The sequence below is a fragment of the Temnothorax americanus genome, unplaced genomic scaffold, assembly GCF_048541705.1.
Source record: "Temnothorax americanus isolate GAGA-0224 unplaced genomic scaffold, ASM4854170v1 Scaffold25, whole genome shotgun sequence".
Classification (NCBI taxonomy): domain Eukaryota; kingdom Metazoa; phylum Arthropoda; class Insecta; order Hymenoptera; family Formicidae; genus Temnothorax; species Temnothorax americanus.
The window spans coordinates 872,175-898,425 of NW_027509391.1; the positions used below are offsets into that span (position 1 = coordinate 872,175).

At 41.5% G+C, this 26,251-nt stretch overlaps 1 protein-coding gene across 6 annotated transcripts in view; it reads left to right on the forward strand.

Moving 5' to 3' along the window:
- Positions 1–26,251, forward strand: part of LOC143898945 (uncharacterized) — a 198,786-nt gene that overhangs the window by 27,290 nt on the left and 145,245 nt on the right. Inside the window, exon 1 of one of the 6 annotated variants that reach the window (XM_077408765.1) lies at positions 722–1,567. The exons of the other annotated variants lie outside the window; for them this stretch is intronic. Within the exon in view, the coding sequence (XP_077264891.1) occupies positions 1,516–1,567 (52 nt within the window). The 5' untranslated portion in view covers positions 722–1,515. Of the gene's footprint in view, positions 1–721; positions 1,568–26,251 lie in introns of those variants that run through there. 6 annotated transcript variants of the gene reach the window in all.

Below are 26,251 nucleotides of genomic sequence, written 5' to 3' on the forward strand. Positions count from 1 at the left end.
GAACGACGTAACCCGCAATCGAGTAGTGGACCAGTCGCACGAGTAGTAATCTCCGTATGATAGCGAGATTAAACGGACGTGAAGTTCCAACTGTTGCCTCTGGAGATAGATGCATTATCAAAGCACGCGCGCGTTCCACCTCTCATAGATCGTGTGTGCTAGGAGCACCGCAATAATGACTTCACTTAAATTACAGTTGGATTAATATTGCGGGCGCATTCAAGATATTTGGATATAGTTTGCGACCGCAAACTCCATAACAGATACGAAATTGATTTGTGGTGAACTATCATTCGCAATTTCAGATTTTATCATTGAATATCTCCCCCGACGTGGTTGAACGAGCTAAATTTCTGGGGAAGAATATAGTTCGAATTACACAGGAAATCGAACAGATGGGTATTGCGCAATAGCCTGATACAATTCATTGGAATTAATATGATCGCGCTCGTAACGCGATTCAATTATAATGATCCTAGGCGAAATCGGAGGCGATGGAAGGTATCGTCAGCGATTCCTTTCACATAGCAACCGATCGAAAGGATCACGGCACGCAAAAGACTGACGGTGTCTTTTGGTATAAAGCACAGCTAGCTCCCCGTTGTGCGCAACTTCGACTCCACGGGATCAAAGCCACGTCGCGCGTCGTAAAGTTGAAGCACGTTGCAAAAGTCGGCGGGAGCGGAGATGACGGGGGTCGTTATTCATGGCGCGCCGAATACAAAGTAACGAGAGCAATTTGGCGCTCACTTGTCGCCGCTGATGGCTGGGGTAAGGTGCAGGTGCTGTGCTCGTACCCTGTCCTAGGTTATGGTCTTGACATCGCCGTGTTTCCCCCGAACCCTCGGTTACATCAGAGAGAAGTCTCGCCTGCTTGGCTCTCCCGCCTTCTCTTCCCCTCCCCTTTCTCTTGTCCGAGAATCTGTGAGCCCGAGAACCGAAGTCCGGTGGCCGACTTGAAAGCTAAAAGCCATCGCGAGCATCAGCAAGAAGAGATGGTTTCCTGCTTTCATAGTCGGCCAGCGAGAGAGAAAGAGAGACAGCCGAAGGAAATTTTCCAACCTCATTCCTAGTCGCGCGTCCTTGGAAAATGAAACGTAAAAATATAGTCGAGGGAAAGAGAACGTACGCAAGAGTGTAAAAGAGAGAAAAATAGCGGAACGGAAATTAGCGAATCGGCGGGAAGATCGTCGATAGCTGGGTCGTCGTCGTTGTCGTCGTCATCGACGACGAAGCGAAGCGGGGCGGGTCGACGACGACGACGATGGAAGTAGTGGCGATGGCGGTGGCTAAAAAGTTGTGCTTGCTCGGCGAACTACCGAGCCTGTCATTCGCACGCTTCCGCGAACGCCCTGGAACTGATTTAAAGACGAATGAAGGTCCACTCTCCTTGCGCACGGAGCTCCGGGATTAAGGAGAGCCGTTAGTTGCGCGCCGTTAATTGCACGACGACGAACGTCGTCCTTTGACCCGGGCCTTTGAAGGAGTCTGGCCGGTTGATGGAAATTAAAGTTGATGGTGATCGAGGGTTGGTTTTTACATGGAAGACATATGCGGCTGGGGGATAGTAAGTAATTTCAGCGTAACGACGGGAACAGTGTCTGATTTATGAACTATAAGTCTTACAGCGCAGACCCTCGATAATGAGGATAATTTTCATTAATTTTCATTAATAAAAATTATGGAACGATGGTATAACGACCTTCTCCAATCTTAATTTTAGCGATAGATACTCTTTGACTTATCTAGAGACAATTTCCTGTCGCCTGACATACCGAGGTACCAATAACTTCAAGTTAGTTTACAAACTGTTGGAGGGAAATAATTATGCAAATTAAAATTTATATGCGCGATTTTTATTTTCCGTCTTCTCTGTTGTAGCATAATTCGTATTCTTCCGTATTGTTTACTGTTACATACGTGACAGTCGTGCTTGATGACAATAAAAACTAACCGAATTATCGATATAATGGCGGCGAAACAGACGTGTACCTCTCACCTTTATTACAGCAAAACCTTTGTTACACCGTAGCGTTTTACATTCGTAAATTGTGACACCGGGGAGTATTTTGCACCGTGGAATATTGCAGTCGCGAGTCCGGCGCCGTTATTTGCATAGAATTCCGCGCGACCCCCGAAGAGTCGGCCGCATTTCGTAAAAACATCGTCGGCCGGAGCCGTGGTAAAATGAGAAAACAGAATGACAAACTGGTTCTACGCTTTCAGACGGCTAAATGACGACTCCCGTCGTAAGGAGGAGGCTTCATCATTAATGAAGTAAGAGCCTTTTAACCCTCGAGATGCGCATTTGCTAGGGACTGAAGCCCGCGCGTGCTGGGCTTTTAATTAAATTCGTTCCTCCGCCAAGCGCGGCGGTACGCTTAAACAGCTTGCGAATACAAAATTCGTATTTGGGATTGCAAACACTGTTCCCGTGCGCGCGCCGATAAGTCGGAGCTACGAAAAAAAAAAATGAAAAAATGTGCCAGGAATTTTAAGGGAACGCTGCGTGCCGGCCTCTGCAGAGTGTATCGCTGCGTCGTAGCTAGAGAACGACGAACTTGCACGGCCGGCTTATTTTCCCTTCGCAAACACTTAAATAATAATATAATAATCTAATTACATCGGGAATCATCCACTATATTAAAATTGCACAACAAAGCTTCGGTTTCGCGGAAAGTTCCGCGGAAGCTCCATAGAATTATATTTTAGCGAAGACTCAGTTTATTAAAAGCGTCTCGTGTCCGATGTCACGCGGATCCGGATTCACCCATTCCGGAGAATGCTCTCGTCGCGCACCGGAAGTCCCCGGTCTGTCCCGGTCTGCTGTTGACGGCACCGACGGGGAAGGTGACATTTCGAAAATACCCCGGGAACTCTCGCGTCGCGTCGCGTCGCGACGCACCGAGAATGCGGAGCGTCGAAGTGACGCGGCGCGTCGCTCGGATGCTCGGTGTCGGTGGCAGGCAGGTAGGACGAAGGGGCAGGGGGGCACCCTTTCACCCGTTAAATTACGCAATATCCCACGGGAAATTCTTCAGCCCGTGCGCGGCGGAAGTTCGGGCACCATCCCGCACCTCGCACGGAGCGGCCGCGCCACATTGCGAACAACGAAGATAGATGACGCGGACTTTGGCGGCCGGATCTCTTTCCGTTCCGCGTCTTCTTATATCGAGCGCATAAATCAACGATTCCATCCCGCCGCGTCTCACTTCTCTCCCCCTTCGTCCTGTTGCTTCTCTCTTTTCGTCTCTAGAAGCGAACGAGACCTCCTTGCCTGATTTTCGTTGCGTCCTCGATCTACACCTTCAACGACTCGACGATGATGAGGGTTTCGGTATGTTTTCCCATCGCTCGTCATGTCCTAATTAGCATTTTACCAGCCACCGATAACGAGTTAACTTGTTGTTGATAATCGACGATCAACGACCGCAAATCCGTGCAGGCGACTGCACCGCGTTACAATGACGTTTTTTCTATACCATTAATATCGGATGAAATAAAGCTATCGAATAAATTTAGTATCAAGTAGGTAACTATCAAAGTAATTAAAAGGACACACAAAAGATGTTATCTTACATTTTACAATATTTTAATTTTCCACGCAAACGCGAATCTGCTGTCTTCTTCTTTCTTAAATATTTTTTATTTGCATTAAATAAAAACACTCGAAAGATATATATTTATAGAGCTTTACGCCACGAACCAATGACATCTTGTATAAATGTATTATTTGAATTGTGAGACTTTTATCGTTCATTGTAGACACAAAAACGCACGTTCTTTCGACGTGTGGATCTTCATTAAATATGCTCCTGTCACGGGCGGCACGCGCCGTAGAAAAATGTAAAGAGTAAACGCGAGTGTGTGTGTGTGTGTCGCTTTTCGTGCGACACTCACATGAAAAATGCGACACTCGCAACTTATATAGATACAAAGTAAGAAAAGTTCTTTCACGATAAACGGACCGGAATAGTTCTTTTTCTTTTTCGCAGATGTCTATTATTCCTCTTCGCACACGGAATCTGCTTTCTCGCAGCTGACTCGTTATTCCAATGTCGCGTTAATATATATCACGCGTCTTATTTTTCGATGGGACTCAAATACCGTCCGGGCAAAATTTGTGTGCAATGCAACGGGTAAGATACGGGCAAACCACGCGACTGGGTTTTATTTGAGCGAATTTTGCGACCGTCAGATATAACGTAACTTTATTTACGCCGGAGTCTGATATTTAATTAGCGTTTTCTTGCATAATGCTGAGCGGCAGCGACTCGCGCAGATGGGAATTAAACTCTTTGACTGCTACTAATTTGAATTCCTTCCTTGCGCGTGAATTGTGTTCTTTATGAAAATAACTTAATACGTTATTGAACCATAATACTCTTCGTCATTCGAGGCATTTCAATTGTTTCTTTACACTTTACACGCTTCTTTAACTTTAAAAAATAATTCCGATACACGTAATGTCTTTTTACAACGTATAAAGATTGTCTTATTTAATTTTATGTTTTTATATTTTTATTTCTAGTTTTATTACATTATATATTTTATTTTATACCTCTGTTAGCGCAAAAAAATGGAAATTAATGTCGTACTTTTTTTTAATCGCCAGCAACAAGTACACCCCGGCGAACGTTTCGCCGCACTTCTGTCTTCGCGTCTCACGGACGATACCGGTTTGAGTGATCACCTAAATCGAGAGGGGTTGTCCCGTTTGTCGTGTTCGAGATGAATCCCCTGGATTCGTTACGCTCTACCGATTTCAACGCCCGTCTCCCCCTTTCCTCTCCTTCCGACCCGGCCGATTTATCCCCCTTTAGTTGAGGTCTAGTTCTCGCGGGATTCCCGCAAATTACCCAGAATCTGCCTGGCGACGTTGACTTTCCTCGCGCAACCGATTTCAATTATCCCGATGAAAAGCGGTCGGGGATCGAGTGCGAAATTCGTGGACGGCGAAAACGGATTCAGTTGTATCTGCAATTTGCACCTACAACACGCGCAAACGGATTTCTATCTGCACTTCACGAAAACGCGCGGAAATTGTCTCAAAAGTTGAAAGCGGGCGTTAGATTCCTAATTCAACTTTACGGTTAAATGATCGAAGTGTTATTTGCACTGAACTATTGTTATAACCCTTTGTCAGATGTTTCTATAAAAAAATATATTGTAAGAATGTTACTTTGTCACATTTTGAATATATATTCGCCTTAATATCATTAGAGATTCAGTGCACTCTCTCTTTTAGTTAGAATTTATCATCTATATTATTATCATGCAAGTTAAATATGAGTACCAAAGTGGAATACTGAGCGACTCTATTTAGGGCACTATTGTCCCAAGAGCTTATTTTGAGAATGATACATCTCTCACGTAGCAGCCATTGCGACAAACAAACGGCGACTCGTTATGGAAGGTCCCAAAACCTCATTAGACCTTTCGTTAATCTTTCTCTTTCACTTATTATTTAGCGGATTAAAATTATTCGGCCAGATGTATCCGACGAGAAAACTCACGAACTTATCGCGAAAAAAGATTGATAATGACAGAGCTGTCATATTAATCTGCGAGAAAATAGAAAGCTATCCGGAAGGTGGCTAGGTCTCTTTCTTCACGCAGCTGACTCTTCACTGTCCCGTTGCACAAATATTTGTGCGACTGAATTGCAACAGTAGGAAGTGCTATTTAAATTGCAGATGAAGGGCGCGCCAGTTCTGCGATTAGAGTTATTAAATTTGAGTGGTTAATTAAGTGAGAGCGCGGTCCACATCGTCACACGCTTTTACGTGGCTCTTCGAATGCGCGATATCGTCATTAATGAGTCGTGGGATCCTGAATTTTCGAGGGGAGTAATTCAGATTTTGATAACGTCTTTATTGACCGCTGAAACCCGTGGCAAATCATGCGGGAGAGCATTATAAACCTGTTTGCAAACGTGGGTAAAAACAGCAACGTCAGTCTTTTGATTGAGTAGAACTTTTCTTTTGCGGGATCAAATAATATATAAAATTCTAATATGAAATTATTGAGAGAATATCAGAGAATGTGATAGGTATTTTCTATTTTATAACAGCAGCGTATATATCGCGCATGGATCAGTTTTATTATTTAACGCAGAAATCGTTGAACGTGCACCACCGTTTATTGACAACGAAATGCGTGTGCTGTACGAGATCGGAAATCACAAACAGCGGAAGGAATTTTTTATCCATCGTGTTTACAGAGCGCAATTGTATTTCGCCTGGTTCGTCGAAGGAAATGCGTTATTGGAAAGCTGCCACGCGATAGAAACTTTGTTGAAAACATTATCTAATATATGTTCTCTCTTGATCTGTATATATATATATATGTGTGTGTGTGTGTGTGTGTGTGTGTGTATGTATGTGTGTGTGTGTGTATCTATATAGATAAACAATATGTCAAGAAAATGTGTTACAACTGCGATAATTTCGTTTACTTTCTTAGTCTGGCAAGGGAAGTTTCGTGAGAGCTCAGCGAAGATCAGAGCACAAAAGTTCATACTCTCATTACATAATCCTCAAAATTATTATTCATAATTATTATTCACGACATATTAACGTAACGCGTATTATTTAAGCACTTAATGTGTCACAACATAAGCGGGTTGGTGAAAATTTTTGCTCATCTCGATATTTGCGTAATATTCAGATTTGAAACTTTAAAAGGGAATTGGATGCGCGCAAAACGTTCCTCGCTCCTGGCGATCTTTGTACGTATAGCGGGAATTAAACAGCAATATACGGGAAAGCAAATCTGTCACCTTATGCAAACAAATTCTTACGTCGCACTTGTGCGAAAGCACCGGATGCAGAATGCATATTAAAGGATCGCGCGAAGCGTCTCATCTAAAACGTGCGCTGTTTAAAGGGACCTATGAATCGCTTTGAGGATGGCATTTCTTGTGGATGGTCTATTCCCGCAGAAGAAAGACAGAGGGAGATGGAGAGAGAAAGAGAGGAAAGGGGAAGAGAGAGAGAGAGAGAGAGAGAGAGAGAGAGAGAGAGAGAACGGGCGGGTGATCCGGAGCGTAATAATTCCGCGTCTGTTCTTACCGTTAAGCGCTCTCGTATTGCATGGTTACGCCACGAATATGCTGTTAGAATTTAATATTATGTACGCGACGATAATTTAAGCGAGCTGAGCAAAGCGTCTCTTATGTCTTGCAACCTGTATACTTTAGACCTTAGACACCTTAGATTCATTAAACCCAGTATAAGAAGTTTGTCGTGGTCTAACAAGTGCGATCGCTCGCAAAATATCGGTCATAAAATTTATCGTAGAGGTTTCGAACGGCGTAAACATATAACATCGAAGAAATCCAGAGTACCTCGCTCTCATCTTCTGACGGGCTTCGATAGCTCTTAATAGCGCTATACTTATGGAAATGTACTTCTGAATATGCATTGTAGTTCGCGTACATAATGGAGCCGTGGAATTCCAAGTGGAATTTAATTAAACGAACTACTACTATCTATGCATATGTCCCTCCAATTAACGTCACATACCGGTTCGGATATTACTAAAATTCGATGGACTCCGATGGCGAAACGACGAGTCGAGGAATCGCGCTCCTTGAGAGCTACCTACGAGAAAATTACTTCTTTGAACGTAGCTCGCGCTAGGTCGAGAGGTCGAGTCGAGGGTCTCGACCGAGAGGGATTTCGTGTTACAAAGCCCAAGCTGTACATCACGCGCTTACATTTCAACTTATTCGCTGTGCGCGCGCGCGCGCGCGCGCGCGCGGAGGTCTGCCGCGGAAGTTCAAAGGGAGTTTCGCGAACACCGTTCTCATCCCATCATCCCTCTACACGTTGCCGGATAAGGTTTGCGTTACGGAAGCTGAAAGGATCCTCCCAGTGGCTCCGCGAAGTCCCTCGGAATCTTGCGCGGAGATCATATGAGATAGCGTCACGCTTCACGCATATAATACCTCTCTCTTCTGTCGGCGTGATTTCACGCTGTAATCGTGACTGCATAATGTCGGGAAACCCGAACGACGGCTGCGATCATGTACCTTTGGTTGTAGGAGGACCACGATGTGATAGACTGCGCGACACGTTCTCAACGTGTTAAAACGAGGATGGCCAGTATCGTATATGTAGAAGAGAGAATGGTATCAGATCTTATCCTACTGTAAGGGCTGTATTATTAAACTATATACGCTCTCTCAGCGTATCGATAGCTCGAAGCTAGGAGAGTTAATATTGCTTTGCTCTTTGGAGGCAAAAGAAAGAAAATGATATATGCACAGATCTTATTATTAAACTCTGTAACATTTTCAATGATCGATAGCTCGAAGAAAGAACGACCGACATCGTCTCGCTCTTTAGATGTAGAAGAAGAAGAAAATGAAGATTCGAAATCTCCGCAGAAACGTGGCAGGTCGTCAAACTTTTGATGAAGACATATAGTCTAAGGTTGGATACCCTGATATCCCGGATGTGAATATCGCCATTATGCCTTTACAGCCGTTTATGAAATTTTGGACCGTATATATATCACTTTATTTTCCATCTTTATTGCAACCAATAATAACGAGCATCGTGAAACAACAGTGAAAAATTTACGTTTTTAGCTGTAATACAATCTATAGTCGGTATATTCATAGTCAGACCTTATATTTAAGATCGTCTTAAGTTTATGCGGTACGACTTTTTTATTGCCTACGAAGTATCTAAAGATGGGCTTAAGACTTATACATATAAGATCTGACTATGAATACCGCGGGTTATATGAAATAAGCGTATATAGATATAACATACGCATCTTTTAGAATGCAACCGCGTGATCTCGTCAAGCGGATTGTGCGCCGGCATCTTCAACAGCAAGTTCGTGTCATCTTACACCTTACACGGTAGATTAAAGCCATCAGCTACTATCGCGGTTATATCGATTCTCGGCGATATTCATCTAAGAGTATCGTCTGATGCAATATGTTTCGTGCATTAATTATCAGCGATCGTTGCAGTTGACGGGTACGTTTAGTAAGTTTAATTCCTTTTAACAAGACTTACGTCGGTTGTGGGACGTCACGACGGACGCGCTTCCGACAAAGCAACGAGGGAAAGGCTCGTAGCCCTCTAATTATGAAACGTCGCTCGTGCCAGGCCCTCAATTACCCCTTAATTGGGATCGAATTGACTTGTCCGCGACAAACGGATTCCGAAGCGACATTCGACGAATGAATGTGGCCCGCGATCGAAAACTATGCGGCGTCGCGTCGCGGCGTCCGCACGATTGGATTAATTTTTACCGGCAACACGCTGCGCATTTTTTGCGTGCCCTTTGGCAACGCGTGGTTACCGCACCAGCAATCGGAGACGCGTGATGACGTCGATTCCCGAGTTGATTGACACCCGTGTTGATTAATCTCGAGTGCGTTGTGTTAATTGCGCAGTCATGGATAAAAATATGCAGTGTGCTTTCAATAAATTATTGAAAATCAAGCTGATATTTACGTGCACAAATTAATAGCGCATATGAATAACAGGTAAACAAAATTAGTAGAAAGGATTTTTAGAACAAATTATGTTTTAAATTTAATTAAAAACGAGCACATCGTTACCTCGACTGATTTCATATATGCTTTACTTAATGCTTTATTTAATTTCACATAAAATGTAATTCTATGTGTATCGCGTACACTCGGAAATTCGAGCGACAAAAATACTTTCGGATTTGAAAAAAAATACGAAATGCTACGAAAACTAACAATAAGTAGCATCAGGAAAACATCAAACCACGTAAAAAATAAACTGTCCAGACGACAGCAGAGACAGCAGAGACCCCGTATAGAAACCATTCGTTGATGAATCCAAACGAATAACAATGTCGCAAGCGAGACACGAGTGTATCCCTATCTCTTGAGGACTGGAAAAAGGATCGAGCCGTGGGTAGAGACACCTGCAGTTTGATGAAAGCGCCCGAGGCTCGGTCACAGAAAGGCCAATCCGTGTAAACAGAACGCGAGAGGAGAATCGAACGAGAGGAAAATGAGAGAGGATCATCGATGGAAACGGCAACCGCGAAAATAACCCGAAGACAAATCAAATCTTCGGTCTCGAAGGGATTTACGTGACTGGGAACACGCGCGTTTTTCGACTCTTGCGACTCTTGCGACACGCGAAATAATAAAAGCCGTCAATGTCCGCTTGTTCGAGGTGTCGGTCGGCGAGGAAAAATGAACGGAGAAAATCGTCGGGCGAGTAATTACGCGCCGCGGAAACGGGGACAAAATTCCCGATAATGAGAAATTCTCGTTTTCCCCGGCGTGAAAACGACGGCTGTTTATTTTTATAAATGAACGTCGGCTCGAGAAAAAGAAAGAAAAAGAGAGAAAGCGAGAGAGACATTGAGCGGGGGAGATAAAAGGATAAAGAGAGAGAAGTGTGCGATAAAAATTAGACACATATTTATATGTTCGGCTGGATACAGCAAACAACGCGATCTTGTTGTTTCCTTTTGACTCTTTTGTTCCTTTCATTTTGTCAATTTTCGATACTGCATGCGATTTCACGTGCCGAATGATTGCGCGTTCGCTCGTGATTTATTCTATTTCGAAATAGCGGCGTCCGCCGTAACTGCAGTCGAGAATGCGAAACCAATTTGCGCGCAATTCCTCTGGGAAAGAAAAAAATAATAATAAAATTTTGTTTTTTTCCGTATTCAAATCGAGCTCGTGTATTTTTCGGCGGTAAAACTCTGAAAATATTGCGCGGGAGGGTTGTATGTATACTTGTATTCTGCTAATGGAAAACTGGCAGTAGTGCACCCCGTGTTAGTCAGACAACAGAAATTCAAATTAAGTGAAAATTATATTTCATTCTCTTTCCCTTCAAATATAAATAAACAAATTAAGATATTTCTGTTTTCGAAAAAGTTTAGAGCTTTCAGAGGAAAACAAAATATATTTGTCGTAGAGAATAATTTTCCAACACACACACATTTATGCTTTTTAGGACAAATTTTTCAACCGTTTTTACTTATTTTAAAATTACGACTATCATAGTGGATAAAAATTATTCATCCGTTAGCTGAAAGTCCCATAAAATCAAGATACACCTTTATAAGCAAGTCAGGGGCACAATCCGGGGAGTAATCGAGATTCGTAGAGGAGGATCGAGAATGGGCGAATCGGCGAAGCGAGAATAAGCGAGACGGACTGGGGGAAGCGGATTGAGCCTTTGCCAAACGGGAGACCGGCGCGGGCACGCTATTACGTCTTAATACGTCGGCGATGCCAACGGGCGGCCATATCGACGCGTCGTAACTCGCCCGAAATGTGCCAAAACTAGACAGATGCCTTATTAATAACACCCCGCGTTCCGTCGCCGCGCCGCCCGCCGCTGCCGGCCGGATCTACTTAATCTTGCGGATGAGCCACTGACCTGTAATGGGCAAGATGGGGCCCGTGAAGCAGGACCTCCCAAGATCCGGTTGACTAAAAGCACCAATATTTTTGTATCCTCTCGAGATAGACGCCAATGAAGCGACTCTACTTATGCCGCTATAGATACTTGATTGCTCTGACGCAAAATTATTCTGAGCAGATGCAAGAATATTAATTTCAATTTTATTTTACGTGTTCTCTTACATTCATTGTTGCAAAGAATGGAGGAAGCTCGGAAAACATGGAACAGTCTATATATTTTTTGTGATAATAGCGTTTAATTTTATTTAATTCAATTAAAAATAATTAGACCAAAAATAAGTTTTCGAATTCTCTATTGAAATATAATTAATTTTTATAAGCGACATCGACGACAGAATACCTTGATGAGAACTTTAATGAAAACAAAAGAGAAGATGCGTTTTTTTTTTTTTATCCATTGGCCGTACCTGTTGCACTCTTTTTCGGGATATAAATAATATATTGTTCTCGCATGTGTATTTACCACTAATTATCTTTATTTACGAAAAAGCTCGCGGCGTCCATATTAATTATCCCAAATAATTCACTTACTATGTATGTTCTTCTCCGCAATGCTAACATCCCCGATATCAAATAAGTATAATTATGCTAATAGAAAGATTTACTTTATATTTACTTTCTCGTTAAAATAACGAAAATAAAATCTGTCGATTGACGAAATGCTAGATTAGACAAATGATGGCAAGATAAATATCAACGGCGTTTTATAAGTATTTGGAAATTCCGGTTAGCCAACTTTTTTCAACGATTCGATCGTATAATCTTTTCAACGGTGACGCTTTAATTTATCAAGAATATCTCGGCAACGATGTAAGCTGATTATTGTAATAATTTATTCGAGCATGATCGTGAGCCCCAACATCGGTGACGTCCAGCTCAATGAGGAACAGCGCGCCGATGCAAATAACGAAGCCTCGTTAAGGAAGGAAATCCGCTTTTTTCCCAACCCGCTTGTCCTCCCTTGGGAGCTTTCTTCTTTTTTAAATGTGAGGGACCATCAATCCTCTTCTTTAGCGCCGACAGACTCGACCACCGCGTGCTATTGACAAGCGAAAATTCGCTGGACAAAGAAGACGTGGAAGGCGCGGAAAGACGGGGCTCTGCGGGTGAGAAGGGGAAGCGAGGGGGCGGACGTGGAAAATAGGAGGGAACGGGTTGAGGCTGTCCTCGGCGTTTCAGAACGCCAGTCGTACTTCACCGGCCTGCCAGCCGTCATTCTTGACACGGGACATTAAACCCCGTGTTTTCATGGGGGGGGGGGGTGGAGAGTAGGTGAGAGACGCGCGTTACACGGTATGAGTCTTCATGAGCTTTTGTTTGAAGATACAGGAATGCGGAAGAGCGCAATTGCGACAGGAAATTTGTGTTTCGCGATAGAGATACTCTGCACGGAATTTTAGAGAGAAGAATTTTTTTTACATTCATCTATAATTCTTAATTTCATATACTGATAACACTTATCGTACCTTACTGCGAGCAACTGTTAGTGATATTACGATATTATCGTGCGCTGTAAACTTGAAATACTAGTTGCTTTGTGGTATCTCATATAACTATCTTTCTATTCCATTTGATGGATTTTTATGAACGACAGTCACGAGAATTAAGATTAATGGACATAAGAGGTTTGATAAAGACATCGCTAATTCGCATATTCACGAATAGATCATATTAATCGTACTACTGCCAATTTTTATTACAAGGCGAGTTCCGCTCTTATCATGCAACCTTCGATTGACTGGCTTCGATCAACGCATCCCGCGACGGAGGTAATTTTCGCCCGCGGCTCGATTTCCAGCCCTTTTTCAGCCTTTTCCATGACCGCGACATGTGGTGATTTCTGGGATTTCCTCCCTTTTTTTCCGGATTTCGTTGATGACGCGGTCCGATAGTGAGTTATAATCCACGTAGGGACCGCACGTGTAAAGCGGAGGGTTGCACCAGTGCGAAAGGGAGAAATCGGGAGATGGGGGAGAGGGAAGGGAGAACACAGAGTGGAGGATGGCGAGTGGCAAGAAAGGTGGAGTGAGAGAGAGAGAGAGAGAGAGAGAGAGAGAGAGAGAGAGAGAGAGAGAGGTGGCCAGTGATCAGTGGCCGTTATAATCCGCCCATTGTGATCGACACAATGAACGGTCGGAGCTCAATTCCGCGTGAAGTATGGCTCCATAAACGGCGAACCACTATAACTATGTAATATAGATATCGCGTATCGAATGTGTACGACCTCTCTTTTTCTCTTAGTCCCCTGCTCTGCTCTTTTTCTCCAGAAGTGCCCGCGTCTTTCACACTTTTCCCGGCGTCGCCGTTCCTCGATCGCGATTGTGGTGGAAACGACTACAATTTAAGATCCACCGCCGCGCGCGGCAACGAGAGAATTCTGTCGGATCAGAGATAAATCAGGTGTCGCGTATTGCGAGTTGTTAAACGACTGAAATTGGGTTTTGGATTTCATCTGCGAAATTTTAATTCGAAAAATCCTGTACAATCCTTCACCACAAAATTGTCATAAAATGTTCATCATACAGATTTTTTTAGACGCTAGAAATTCTTTTTTAACTTAATTAATTACTTATTAATTACGTGACAAAATTACCTTTTATAATTATCCTCTGCCATATATGTTATTTTTAAAAATACTATATATAAAATGAATATACTATGTGAATATATTATATATACTGTATAAAAATACATTATTATTTTATCGAAGAGCTGTTATTTTTTTAATGATATTAAAATAGCGATCGCGCGATATTACTCCTGCGTCGTGAGTAATTTTTAAAGCGGTAAGGAACATATCGCTATATTTTTCATACTCGCACCTCGCGTTTAATGTGTCGTTATCAAGTCACTATTCGCGCAGCGTAAAAATGTATTGCGATAAAAATGCATCGCAGCCATTAACGGGGGCTCGGGGGATACAGGAAGTGGGCGGGGAGGAGGGCGACCGCATAAAGATCGACGGTTACGTGCGTGCCGATAAATTTTTCATATTCTCGTCGGAAAATGCGCAGGTGACGGTCGCCGGTGTAAGCCCGGATTACACCCATTTTACATCGCGTAGCCACGGCGCGTCGCGTAATTTGAATAATAACGGGGCCACCGCTCCGCTGTTGTAGCGTGTCCGAGATTCTCTCATTATACCGATCCGCGATGTTTTCTAAACGCAAATAGACAAACCCGGCTTCGCGCGCGAGACGCGCGTGCACGCCGCTGTCACGCATTTTTTTTGTTACCTTTTTTTGCATTCTCTTTCTCTGCTTTTCTACATTTTCCTTTTTTTTTGAGGTCGACACGCATATCCAAGCAAAGAAAATAAGTTACGAGGACGTGTAGAATGTAGGACGGAGTTAGGTAGAAAAATTTTGCCGTACATATATCACGGCATGTTACTTTGCTTGCACGAGGAACTTCAGGTCTTCCTCGATTTTAATTTGAATCGCGGTTCTTTTAATCAATTTAGGGTTGATTTTTCCTGAACTGAAATTCGGAGACACCGATAGTTCCCGAGCTACGAGGGTATAAAAATTCTCATTGCAAAAATGTATCTCTACATTAATTCTGATATATTTTATATATCCAATATATATATAATATCTCTTAAATATTTTTAATTGTCCAATATAGAATTGTGAATATGAGCTCAAAAAATATAATTATATTTTATTTTTGTAATCATTAAAAAGTCACGGGAAAAATGTTTTCTCTAAGATTCACATAAAAACTATATATCGTCTCTAAAGTAACAAATTGAAAAGTTTACTTTACATCATAGGTTTTAAGAAAGTTCGATGTATAAAAGTACGTCATTACTTATTTAAGACTGATTTGAAACATTCTATTTTTATTGCAAATTTCAAATTTATAGTTTGTGCTACCAGAAAAAAATATCAGGCAAGTTTACCGTCGATAATGCCGCGACGTAAAATAGTTATAGCTCGCGGCTCTAATAATTCCGGGATTATTTTGAAATTTACTGTGAGCTATTTTCAGCTTCATCGGCAAAATTCTGCATTGGGAAAAAAATAAAATGCACCAAAACCAATGCAACGATAATACCCAAGAAAAAACTGGCGCATTAATCGCCTATTAAAAAGTTTCTTTGCAGCAACAAACGCGAATCTTTCCATTCTGTGTCTTTTATGCCCGGTCGTTCTGTCCCGGTGCTTTTTTCCACATCATCGTAATGTTCACAACGATATATTGCTTCTAAGGCTGAAACGGGGTATATCATGAAACATGAGAGGGCAAGAGGAACGGAGGGGAGAAAGGGGCGAGCGGCGAAGCAACGAGATTTACACAAGACCCCCTTTACTTTATTCCGCCTTGCCGTTTATGAATTATGAAATCATTTCAAACGTCGCGTCGCGTTTCGCAGTCGCGCATTAAAGCAGAAATATTCCTTTTTCCGCAATTACGCTTCATAAGGTCCTGCGCGCGATAATGTCGCGTAAAGTGCCCTTTCACGTAATGGGAGTCAGCGTGTAACCGCGGTCTCGCGAGAAATTGCTCTCGCTTCGTGTCCTTTGAAATTAATTTTTCCGCTGAAATTAATTTTCGAAATTAATCCCTTTTCTTTATGACGTTTCGTGACATTCCGAAATTATATGCATTCACTTAAGTCGTGGAAAATACGCGAGCTAAAGATCCTTTGGAGATTTTCTATTCAAAGAAAACAATTCGCGGCATGTCAAAGCCCGAAATGCTCGGATATTCGAAATTTTGATATTAAAAATGATACTAGTATTTATATTAAATAGCAATTAATGGTTTTTTGGAATTTGCGCTCGAGGAACGCTCGTCGTTTTTAGTTGATTGCGATTCTTGGTAACCATCGTGACTATTCTCGAACGGAGAAATTACACAGAATTCGCCGCGGAATCGTTACGATCCGACAATTGCGCGCTTCTTACCTTACTTACTTCGCGCCGCTAAATTTTCTCCCTCGTCTCTCGCTATTTCGCCTCGAAAGCGAAGTGCACCCTTGAAGACATTCGCTGTCATTATTCTAACGACGGCATAAGTGACACTCGAGCTGGCCGTTTATATAGTTTCGCGCGACCGATTACCCGACTTTCGGATTCGTGCTTATTTCAGAAACTTCTTTACTAGAAAGAAAACACAAAGGAAGGACATTCGCAACACGCTTCCGATGCAAGAAACTCTATATCGAATTATCAGAGTTCCGTGCAGCCGTGAATAATGAAAGAATAATGATCGGTTGTTACGAGCGAAAAAAAAGAAGACAACCCCGAAGGTAGATGAGAAACGAGGCTGCGAGGGCGAGGGAGGAAGGGGTCGTCGAGGACGTAGAAATGGAGGCGAAAAAGACGTCGGATTCGCGGAAGGAATAAACGAGAGCGACAGATCGCGCCGGAGTAGTTTCGTCGCAAGATGGGTAAACTTTCCAGTTGGAGAGAAGCAGTTTCGCCGTGTTTCCTTTTTTACGCGGCCCTCAATTCCCCTGTCCGGCCCGTTTCGTTCTTTTTCCACTGGTGGCTTCTCGCGTCCTCTCTGTAGTCGTCGCGCGACCACAATATCGCAATATTGCGAAGGTATGTGGAAAAAACGTACCCAGCTTGCGTTTTGCCTTGTGGCTCACCCGTTATGCCCTCCGTTGCCCGCTTCCAGGAGAAGAAAGATAATATCATCCATATATAACAAGCATGTTTATAAGAGACGTTCTTTAAAATATCTATAAGATTTTATCATATTAAAAAAGATGTTTTCAAGACTTTTCGAAAAGATGTCTGAAACTTAATTTTTACAAAACATTTTTTAGAGCATGTAACGCTATATTTATATTGTCGCAATAATTATTGATTAGAATGTATGATATAGCCAATTTGGATATAACATAATCCATATAAAGATAGGTATTAAGAAAAATTATATAAAATAATATAACGCAACATGAGATTTTATAGAAAATGTTTTTAAAAACTGCAACATATATTATAAATATGTGAATATGTTAAATATTAAAATATATATTAAACCTTAAAATTATTACGTTAACGTTTTCCAAAACAAATTTCAGCAATACCTTTTCGCCGCTCTCCGTTAAAACGACACTTAGGAAAATAACGAGGAAATTTAATGGAATTTTTATGAAGAATATTCTGCTTTGCTAAAAGCTTGGATCTCAATTCTTGCTGTTCACATTAATCCCTACGAAATACCTCGATAATACGCTCTTCTAATTGTTCATCATTACCACGAGTAAATCGTAATGTATAGACGAATCGTCGTTATTGCAAGTGAAATTGGCGATAAATTGCCGTACAAAGTTCGACTGATAATATTGAATCGATGAATACATCATTAATCGCGAATTCAGCGTGTTTTCTAATTTCCGTGGTAAAGTTTTGCTTGTCGGGTGTCAAACAAATTCGCACGCACGTATACATGCCAGTTATTTAATATACGATAAATGTAACGTACATACATATATAACAAACTATTGCGCTTGATTAAATCGCAATTAGCGCAAGGCGTTTACTTTCGACATGCAAAATGCAACGCCGCATAATATTAGCAATGCTCGGAGCACCTGTCGGAGGTAATTCCAGGCACAAGTGCTACAGACGCATAGTCAATCTTGGCCTCATCCCTGACTTACGTCAACGTCAACCTCCTTACCTCCTTTTTCCCCTCGACCGAATCTCTCTCTCCCTATCACTCTTTCGCGAATCCCTCCGGGCTGTTTCCCCTGAATAATACCGGCCGGGATGATAGAACAGACTGGGTGAATATCGATGGAGCTTAACCCAGCAATCAGGCGGTAGTTTCCTCCGAATGGAACTCTCCGAATATCTGACGAGGTAGCGAAGAGCCTCATTCGACGCTCTAAAGAAGCGTGAAAAGCCGCAGCGTGTCGTTCGGCTCTCGGGATTTATGGCGGAAATGATGAGCTGATTCTGTATCGAGGTAAGATCGAGAGGGCCAATTGAAATTTTTCAATAAACAATCTCTTGATCTCTTGACGATAAATTTAATTATTTTTTCTTTATATATAACGCTTTTTTTCTTAAATAAACATTCTTATCCTTTTTCTTGTCAATATTTGTTTTTCCATTCTAAGATATAATAGAATGTCGTCGAGATAATAAATTAATATTTCTTTAATATCTTTTTATAATTATATAATATCTCTTTAACATTAATCTTTTATGAAATGGCGGTTTATGTAACCCAAAGCACGCAAAATAATAATCTGTATAATATGTATTACATTGTAATTTTATCTTGCAATATAACCGCTAATAATATATACGTTATTGATAACGTTACAATCTAGTTCAAAGCTAATTAGTGATAATGCGAGAATTTACGCGATGGATGTATGACAGGAGGATTTTACGGATAATGTCCTATGATTTTAGCAATCTCAAATATACGTTCTTCCAATAACGTTCATTGTGCAGCAGTGTTTACGAACATAATTAATTATTGCGCGGAATGTCTAAACAAACAAGATTGATAATTACGGTTCGACGATTCTGCGCGCGTATGGAAATTTTATACACATTGCAGTGCAATGATTGCACAATCCATATCGTGGACAAAAAAGCAGGTACTTAATTGATTGTTAGAAAATTCTCACTGCAGTGTTTTTCAATTGTAAATAAGCGCTATGTACATTTAAAAAATAATGTAAATACTTATTTCACAACTTAATCGCTGATATCAATATTATCTTCAGCGGAAATTTGTTTTGATAATTTATTTTATTATTATTTCCAAATACAGATGTTTAATGACTGATAAAATGTTTTTAAGAGATGTTTTTATTGCGTAGTAATACAAAATTGTGAGATTAAATTTGAAAGTGACGTAAACTGCTGATTTGATAATAATTCTGCGTTATATAACATAAATATCTATTATTTTTCGCAAATCAATTTATAATAATATACAATAATATATACATATATATACTGATTAAACATTCATCGATGTATGGATTAAAGACCAAACTAAACGAATGCAAAATAATCATACAAATCACACTCTCTTTTCATAGCTACTATTAAAAATTTTTATAAAGCTTGAAATTTTCTGTTTGATCGTATATTGATCGAGGAATTGGTCGGTCAAAAATGAAGCGTCCGGAAAAATTCGCAGATATTCTGTACAATAATATCTACGTCTGTATTCCGCACGACTTTCTCGCGCTCACTTTTGGCGCGAGCAATTTTTCAGACGAGACCGCAATCGCGATGGAACGGAAAGGAGTGGATAAAATAACACCAGAAAAATGCCAGAGAGACGTTTGCCACGAGAAAGATAGTGAGAGAGAGTGAGAAAGAAGCAAACCGTGGGTGTCGGAGAACCGGGTCGGATATCTGGCGGGACGGATCAGGTGGAGGGAGGAGGGATCGATTTGCGAAAACGAGATTTGCGCGTTTGATTTGCGGGCTGGGGCAGCCGGGCTGGGGTCGATCACGGATACGGCTATGAAAAAGTAAAGCTTATCCAATTCGGTGCTCGATTCGACGTGGATTTGCGCCACGAATCATGAACTCATCCGGATGATTTAATCCTGCTTAGATGGAGCGTATAACGAGAGAGACGCGAGGACGAACGCGTGATTAGCCATCATTAAATGTTTTAATGTTGTTTGTTTGTTGTCCGAATTATATACGTTTAGCATCCTCCATTCTTATCAACAATTTTTTGTCAACTTCAGAGTTGCTAATTCCAAATTGATATATAAGTCAGAATATAGTTTTATTAATTTTGAACATTCATTTAAATATGCGCTTTTGAATTTAACAACTACTCGCTCACTGTCTCGTGAATTTACCCAATTATCTTATATCTTTGTAAAAGAGGCACGAAATGGATAAAAATCTGAAGAGTGAACAGAAATTTGAATGTAATTTTGCAAATGGCATAATATAATTTTGCATTATATGGTATCGTTGCATGATTTTCGCGTAAAAATAATTATTCATATTAATACTCGTTTCATTTAATGCTATTTCGGTCTCGCGAAATTGTATTTAACGCAATAAAGAGAAATAGTGATACAGAGCGGATTATTAAAAAATATGATACCGTTAGTTGTGCGGCGTAAAGTAATATATACCTATGATGGCCCTATTCGATTGATCTTCCCTAATTTAAATACGGTAGATACGAATATATGGAATAATAAATCCAATTCCGGTTAATGCGATACGATTTCAAACCGAATGGCGATTTCGGAAAATGATTTCATTCTATGTCGAATAAAGCATTAATATCAACAACGACGGTTGGCAGAAACAGAAATCGCTATGCTCGAAAAATATCATGTTTTTTCACACGTTTTCGCTCTATCGTTTTCCCACTATTTTCCTCATCAAAATACTTATATTTTTTTAATCTTTAATACAAAATTTTTTAAGACTTCTTAACAGAGTTACTGTGATATATAGGACTAATTTGATTTCAATAAAAAAATGTTATAAATATAATTAAACGATGCGTTTACACATCGTACAAGTGATTATATATAATCCATGTTCACAAAATAATTTTTATTTTACTTTTAATTATTCACATCTTGTAACTACACGTAAAATATCCGTGACTTCTAAATAAAATTATCAAGAATGTATATATATATATATATATGTGTGTGTGTGTGTGTGTGTGTGTGTGTGTGTGTGTGTGTGTGTGTGTGTGTGTGTGTGTGTGTGTGTGTGTGTGTGTGTGTGTGTGTGTGTGTGTGTGTGTGTGTGTGTGTGTGTATGCGCAAGTTATAAATTACAAATACTCGTGGAATTTCAGCGATATTTTGACAAAGCTGTAGCGGGATTGCCATCAATTGTGTAAGGCCAAATATTGTAACCTTTGCAAATCTATGAAATTGAACGGGGATTACATGGATTGGCGCGCGGCATTTTATTTCGATGATACAGCATCAATGTGTGTGCGTGTGCGTATGCGTGTATGTGTGCGTGTGTGTGGTGTGTATAAAAAGAGAAAAGATTCCTGCGAAATTCGACCAGGGTATCGAATCCAATCGCAATTCCAGGAGATGATTTAATTTTGTCCTAAACAACGTATATCGAATGTAGCGCGGCTGGCGAAAATCGTTCCGCGCGAAAGTCACCTATTTATAGCTAAACGTTGTTATCGGTTAACGCTGTTACGATATATCAAGATAACGTCGTGTAATTCATGTTGTTACGTAGCTCGACATTACGTGTCGTGGTATAAAGCTGCCGCGCGGCGGCTCTAACGGAGACCGTCAGAATTTAGAACGTGCCTCCGCGCGTGTATTAATAGTAACGAAACACGCACACCCGCGCGAATATAACTATATTAATTTTCTATCTTTTAATGAATCCTTTGTGCTCTGTATATTTAGCATTTTGGCGCAATTTGGATTATACGGGCGTCGGCGCGCCCGTCGTGACGTAAACGTCGCGTGCGTCGCGGCGCGGCGGGGTTAATCCGCGAAAAGAATTTTTACGCAAAGCAATAACATCCGCGAATGCAATAACGTTCAGCCAGCCACCTTAACGTGGATTTCCGCGTATGCGAAGGTGGTTTTTGTTCGCCTTTGCAGTCGTGCAGCCGCGTTATATCCGCGCGTAAAAGAGAAACGCATGCGAATTACATGCGGGCGCAGTAAAATGCGTAATGTTTTTTTATTGGGACGCGCACGCGGACAAGATATACAGGCATTGTTTCCCTCGAGGCTAGATCCGCGCTGCGCGCCCGGAAACTATATTTTTCCGCGATTATAAATCCTCCGCTGAATTTGGAGCGGAGCGGATCCTTCATTAGCGCAAATTTGGCCGAGAGCTGTTCTCTATCTCTCTCTTTCTCTGGAAACATTGCGCGTCTTGGCCATTGAGCCGCTAAATTAGAATCCTAGAGGCAGAGTCCACTTGAAATTAAACGAGGGACAAGATTTAGCTTTTTCAGTCGCATCTCTAAGGCTCAAATTCGCTAAAAGGTCCTTTGATCTTAAACTTGATGAAATAAGATCAGCAGGTAAAATTGAAATGACGTTGCGACGAAAAATATATGAAGGGAATACAGATGGACTTATATAAATATGCCACAGAATTATTTCAACTTCCATAATTTTTAATGCAATCTTTCTCAGACGCTCTCTGCAAAAATTTTGATCGTGACGAGGTATACACGCAGAAAGTCCATCCATATATGAAATTTCGAAATCTCGACGAGACGTTCCGCGAATTTCGTTTGTCGTTTTCACTTCGAGGGAGACCGACCCGTTAAATTTTCTTTAAATCCTCGCATTTCGAAATCGTCTTACGCCTTTGCGCGCGCGAAGACACGCGAAACTCGTGCAAAAATCGTGGAACGTGTCACCGTGAAATTCGCAATCCTCGTGTCATAACGCTCGTTCACCAGCCGATTTATGCGCGTACTCGGGGGGGGATAACAGATTTCGCGATAAATCCCCTCTTGCCCCCTTGATACGTGTATCTCGAAAATTCCGTCGAGTTTTGTTTTGCATCTCGCCGAAATGTATAGCTCCCCGCGCTTCTGCTTTTAGCTCAGAAATTGTTCGCTATTTTTCGACAAGAATTTCGCTCTTGCTCTCGTCGCGCGCGAAAATAACGACTTACACAGGACGTGATTTTCCATTAGCTAAGCCCCAAGTATGTATCCCGCCGGCGAGAGGGAAAACTTGCCGCACTCGCGCGACGACCTGAGCTATCGCGTTATCCGCCCTGCCTGCCTCCCGTTTTACGTACCAGTGCGAGAGTTTTAAAATTCACAGTTGATCTTAAAGTCGAGAGTAGCGAGCGTGGGCGAGCAAGAGGGGAAGGGATTTTCATTGGCTGTAAATTTTCCCGGCGTATTCACGTGGTACACGTGAAAAGTCACTATAGCCGTATGGAGGCTGCTGATGCGCCATGAAAATGAGAGCGGGAGCACGGTTGCGAAAGGGCGAAAACAACATTTTATTTGCCATAAAATCGATTCGCGATAGAGTTCACGCAAGATTTCGGTGTACAGGAGCGCTGACTCAAACCAACGCCAACGCGCGCGTGAACGACACGCGAAGCGATAGCACAATGAAACGCTTTATTTGTTATAAATTCGAATTGCACCAGTGATTCGCAATCTTCCGCGTATCTCTCGCGCGCGATTGCGTTCACAAAAAGTTTGCGAAAATTCCTTCGGGAAACCTCTCTGGGATAATACGAAACAAACTAGTCGGAAAAGCACTCTGTGGGAAAAAGACAAGTGCGAAAATAAATGCGCTATAAAAGAACTCGAGGTGATAACATACTGAACAATAATAATGATAATAAAGCACTAGGGGATAGCAATATAAATTTTTGATCGTCATTATTATACACAGCGTCAGTAGAAAATATAAATTACGATTGTACCCAATAAATATGGTAAATATATTTTTTTATACATGCTCAATATTAATTTGTATTTTATTTATTCCTTTATTTACATTGATCTGAAAAATCGTTAAAATACTGATCGGAAAGGTACAGACCAATCAAACAAGTTTGCTAAATTAATGTGACTTTATTCGCCACAAGGATTAAAACTCGTCGAGGATTACTTTCGGACTGGAAATTTTTGCCTCTCGAAGATATGCCTCTCGTAAGTTTCAGATGTGATCTTGCTTTTCTATCATTTTTGTCTCGGAGTGGCTATCAAGTGGTTTCGCAGCATCGCTCCGTCGCCGTCTGTTTGTAAACCATTAGCGGCCCAGGGGTTGGGGGCTAATCGCACAAACGACAGCTTTCCAGTCTTCCATCAACGCGCCTCTATCTGTTTTCTTTCCTACATCTTGCTTACGCCTGGTGTATATCCCTGTTTATCTCCTTCTTCCGCGTCTACTTCCAAGAATGCATGTGACGTTCTTTAAAGAATTTACACTTACTTTTCTTTTATATAATCGCCTCGTGACGCAATATAGTTTCGCTGTCACGTGAAAAATCTGAAGTCAGAAAATTTATAAAAAGGAAATTTGTGTCTTGTCGATGTATTGAATTTTTAATTTTACGATATTTTATAGTACCATGTATAATTTTTACATCCAGGAAGATGTATATTCTGCGATTTATTTTTTTTATTGATAAAAATTCACGATTCCCGATACTATCTTATGACTGTCTGGAGAAGATTGCCGCGTCGTTTGCGATTTTAATGTTTCTCGTGTCGCCGGCGAGTTGAACCATGCGACCCCGCGAGTCAATGTATATCTCTTTAAACACTCGCCGTATCCCCTCGCCGCTACGCCACAATGCACACTTCGCCGCGTTCCACATTCCCGGGCTGCGAAACCGATCGCACAAATCCCGAGGACCAACGTCAGAGTCCGCCGTCGAAAGCTCGCGCGGGGATGAATTTCCAAGTCCGATAACATCAATTTTTCATACGGATCGTCGCTCGGCGTCGACCAACCCACGTATCTTCGACCGGCTCTCGATATATCTCCGCAGAACCAGTTACCAACACTCTGCTGAGTCCACCCCGCCCGGAACCGCCTGCCCCGCGGAGACTCCGTTCCGGGACTTCCAGGATAAGCGTGAGGAACACGGAAGGATTAGAGCGCGAGCGTGGGCGAACGGGAAGGGACAGCAGGAAAAAGGGGGTGGAAAAGCTGCCAGAAGTGCATTAACCTCCCTACCAACTCCTTGCAACGAGAGGGTTTTGATGCAGGCGGGTCTTGAAAATTTATTATGGACCCCGTCCTTGTCTTCTTCTTTCTTTTTACAGTTTCTTTTCTATCGTTTTTCCATTCCCTTTTTCGAATCTATATATTCTCTCTCTCTTTCTTTTGCCTCCCTCTGCATCTCGTCTTCTCGCGTTTCTCGAAAGAGGAACCGGAAATTTCTCTCGCGAAGAGTCCCTCTTTTTTGTAGATCATCGCAAATTGTCTGATTAATTTGGACGAATCTCTGACCCTTTCTCGATCACCCTTTCGCTCTCCGCCTTTTCCTCTCTTCAAGCATCGAACGAGGTCTCGTTTCTCGTGGGAAGTTGTTTATTTTTTCGGAAGGTTTTTCACGCGTTTTTTGTGTTTTCTAAAAGTGTTGGAGAGGCAGAGGGGAACAGAGGGACAAGGGACGTAGGGACGTGAGCACGACGCATCGCTGTTTTGTTTCGCGCTCGTCTTTTGTCGCTCGCTGGTGAGTGAGTTTTTCGGGCGTGAGCTTTTTTGTCGGGTGTGCTAAGCTTTGTCCCGCTTGTTTTCCGGCACGCTGCTCGCCGCGTGTACGTTAACTTTTTTTTTTCGTAACTCGCAAGGCCGAGTTTCGAGAGGAGCGCGCATTGGCTTTCTCTCTCTCTCTCTGCCTCTATTTCTCTCTCGACTGATGCCGTTCAGTAAATACTTTTCATTGAGTTTCGACAGAAGCTAAACATTTGTTAACTTTTATAGTTTCGATGGAATGGATATTATTTCTAATACAAATAAATAACACAAAATCAATGACCAATTTCATTTTGACTAGGAGGTCATAAAATGGTAGTGTGTGGACATATCAGAAAAACAAATATAATTTTTCTACCAATATTTTACTCCTAAAAATTGATTTTATCTTTTAAAAACAATTTATAGACATTAGACTTTTAATAATCGCCGACATATTGGAAATTACTTTTGTAGTACCTTGCAAACGTTCGTTTTGAAGTTCGCGAACGACTTATTGTGCAAAAATTTTATATATGGAGGTTCGATAGAAATCTCTAAGTTTTTACTACGGAAACAGCTTGCCCGTGGCTAAAATTTTAACGAAATAAAAGATCGTTTATTCAAACGAAACGCATATGGCCAATATTAATCATCAA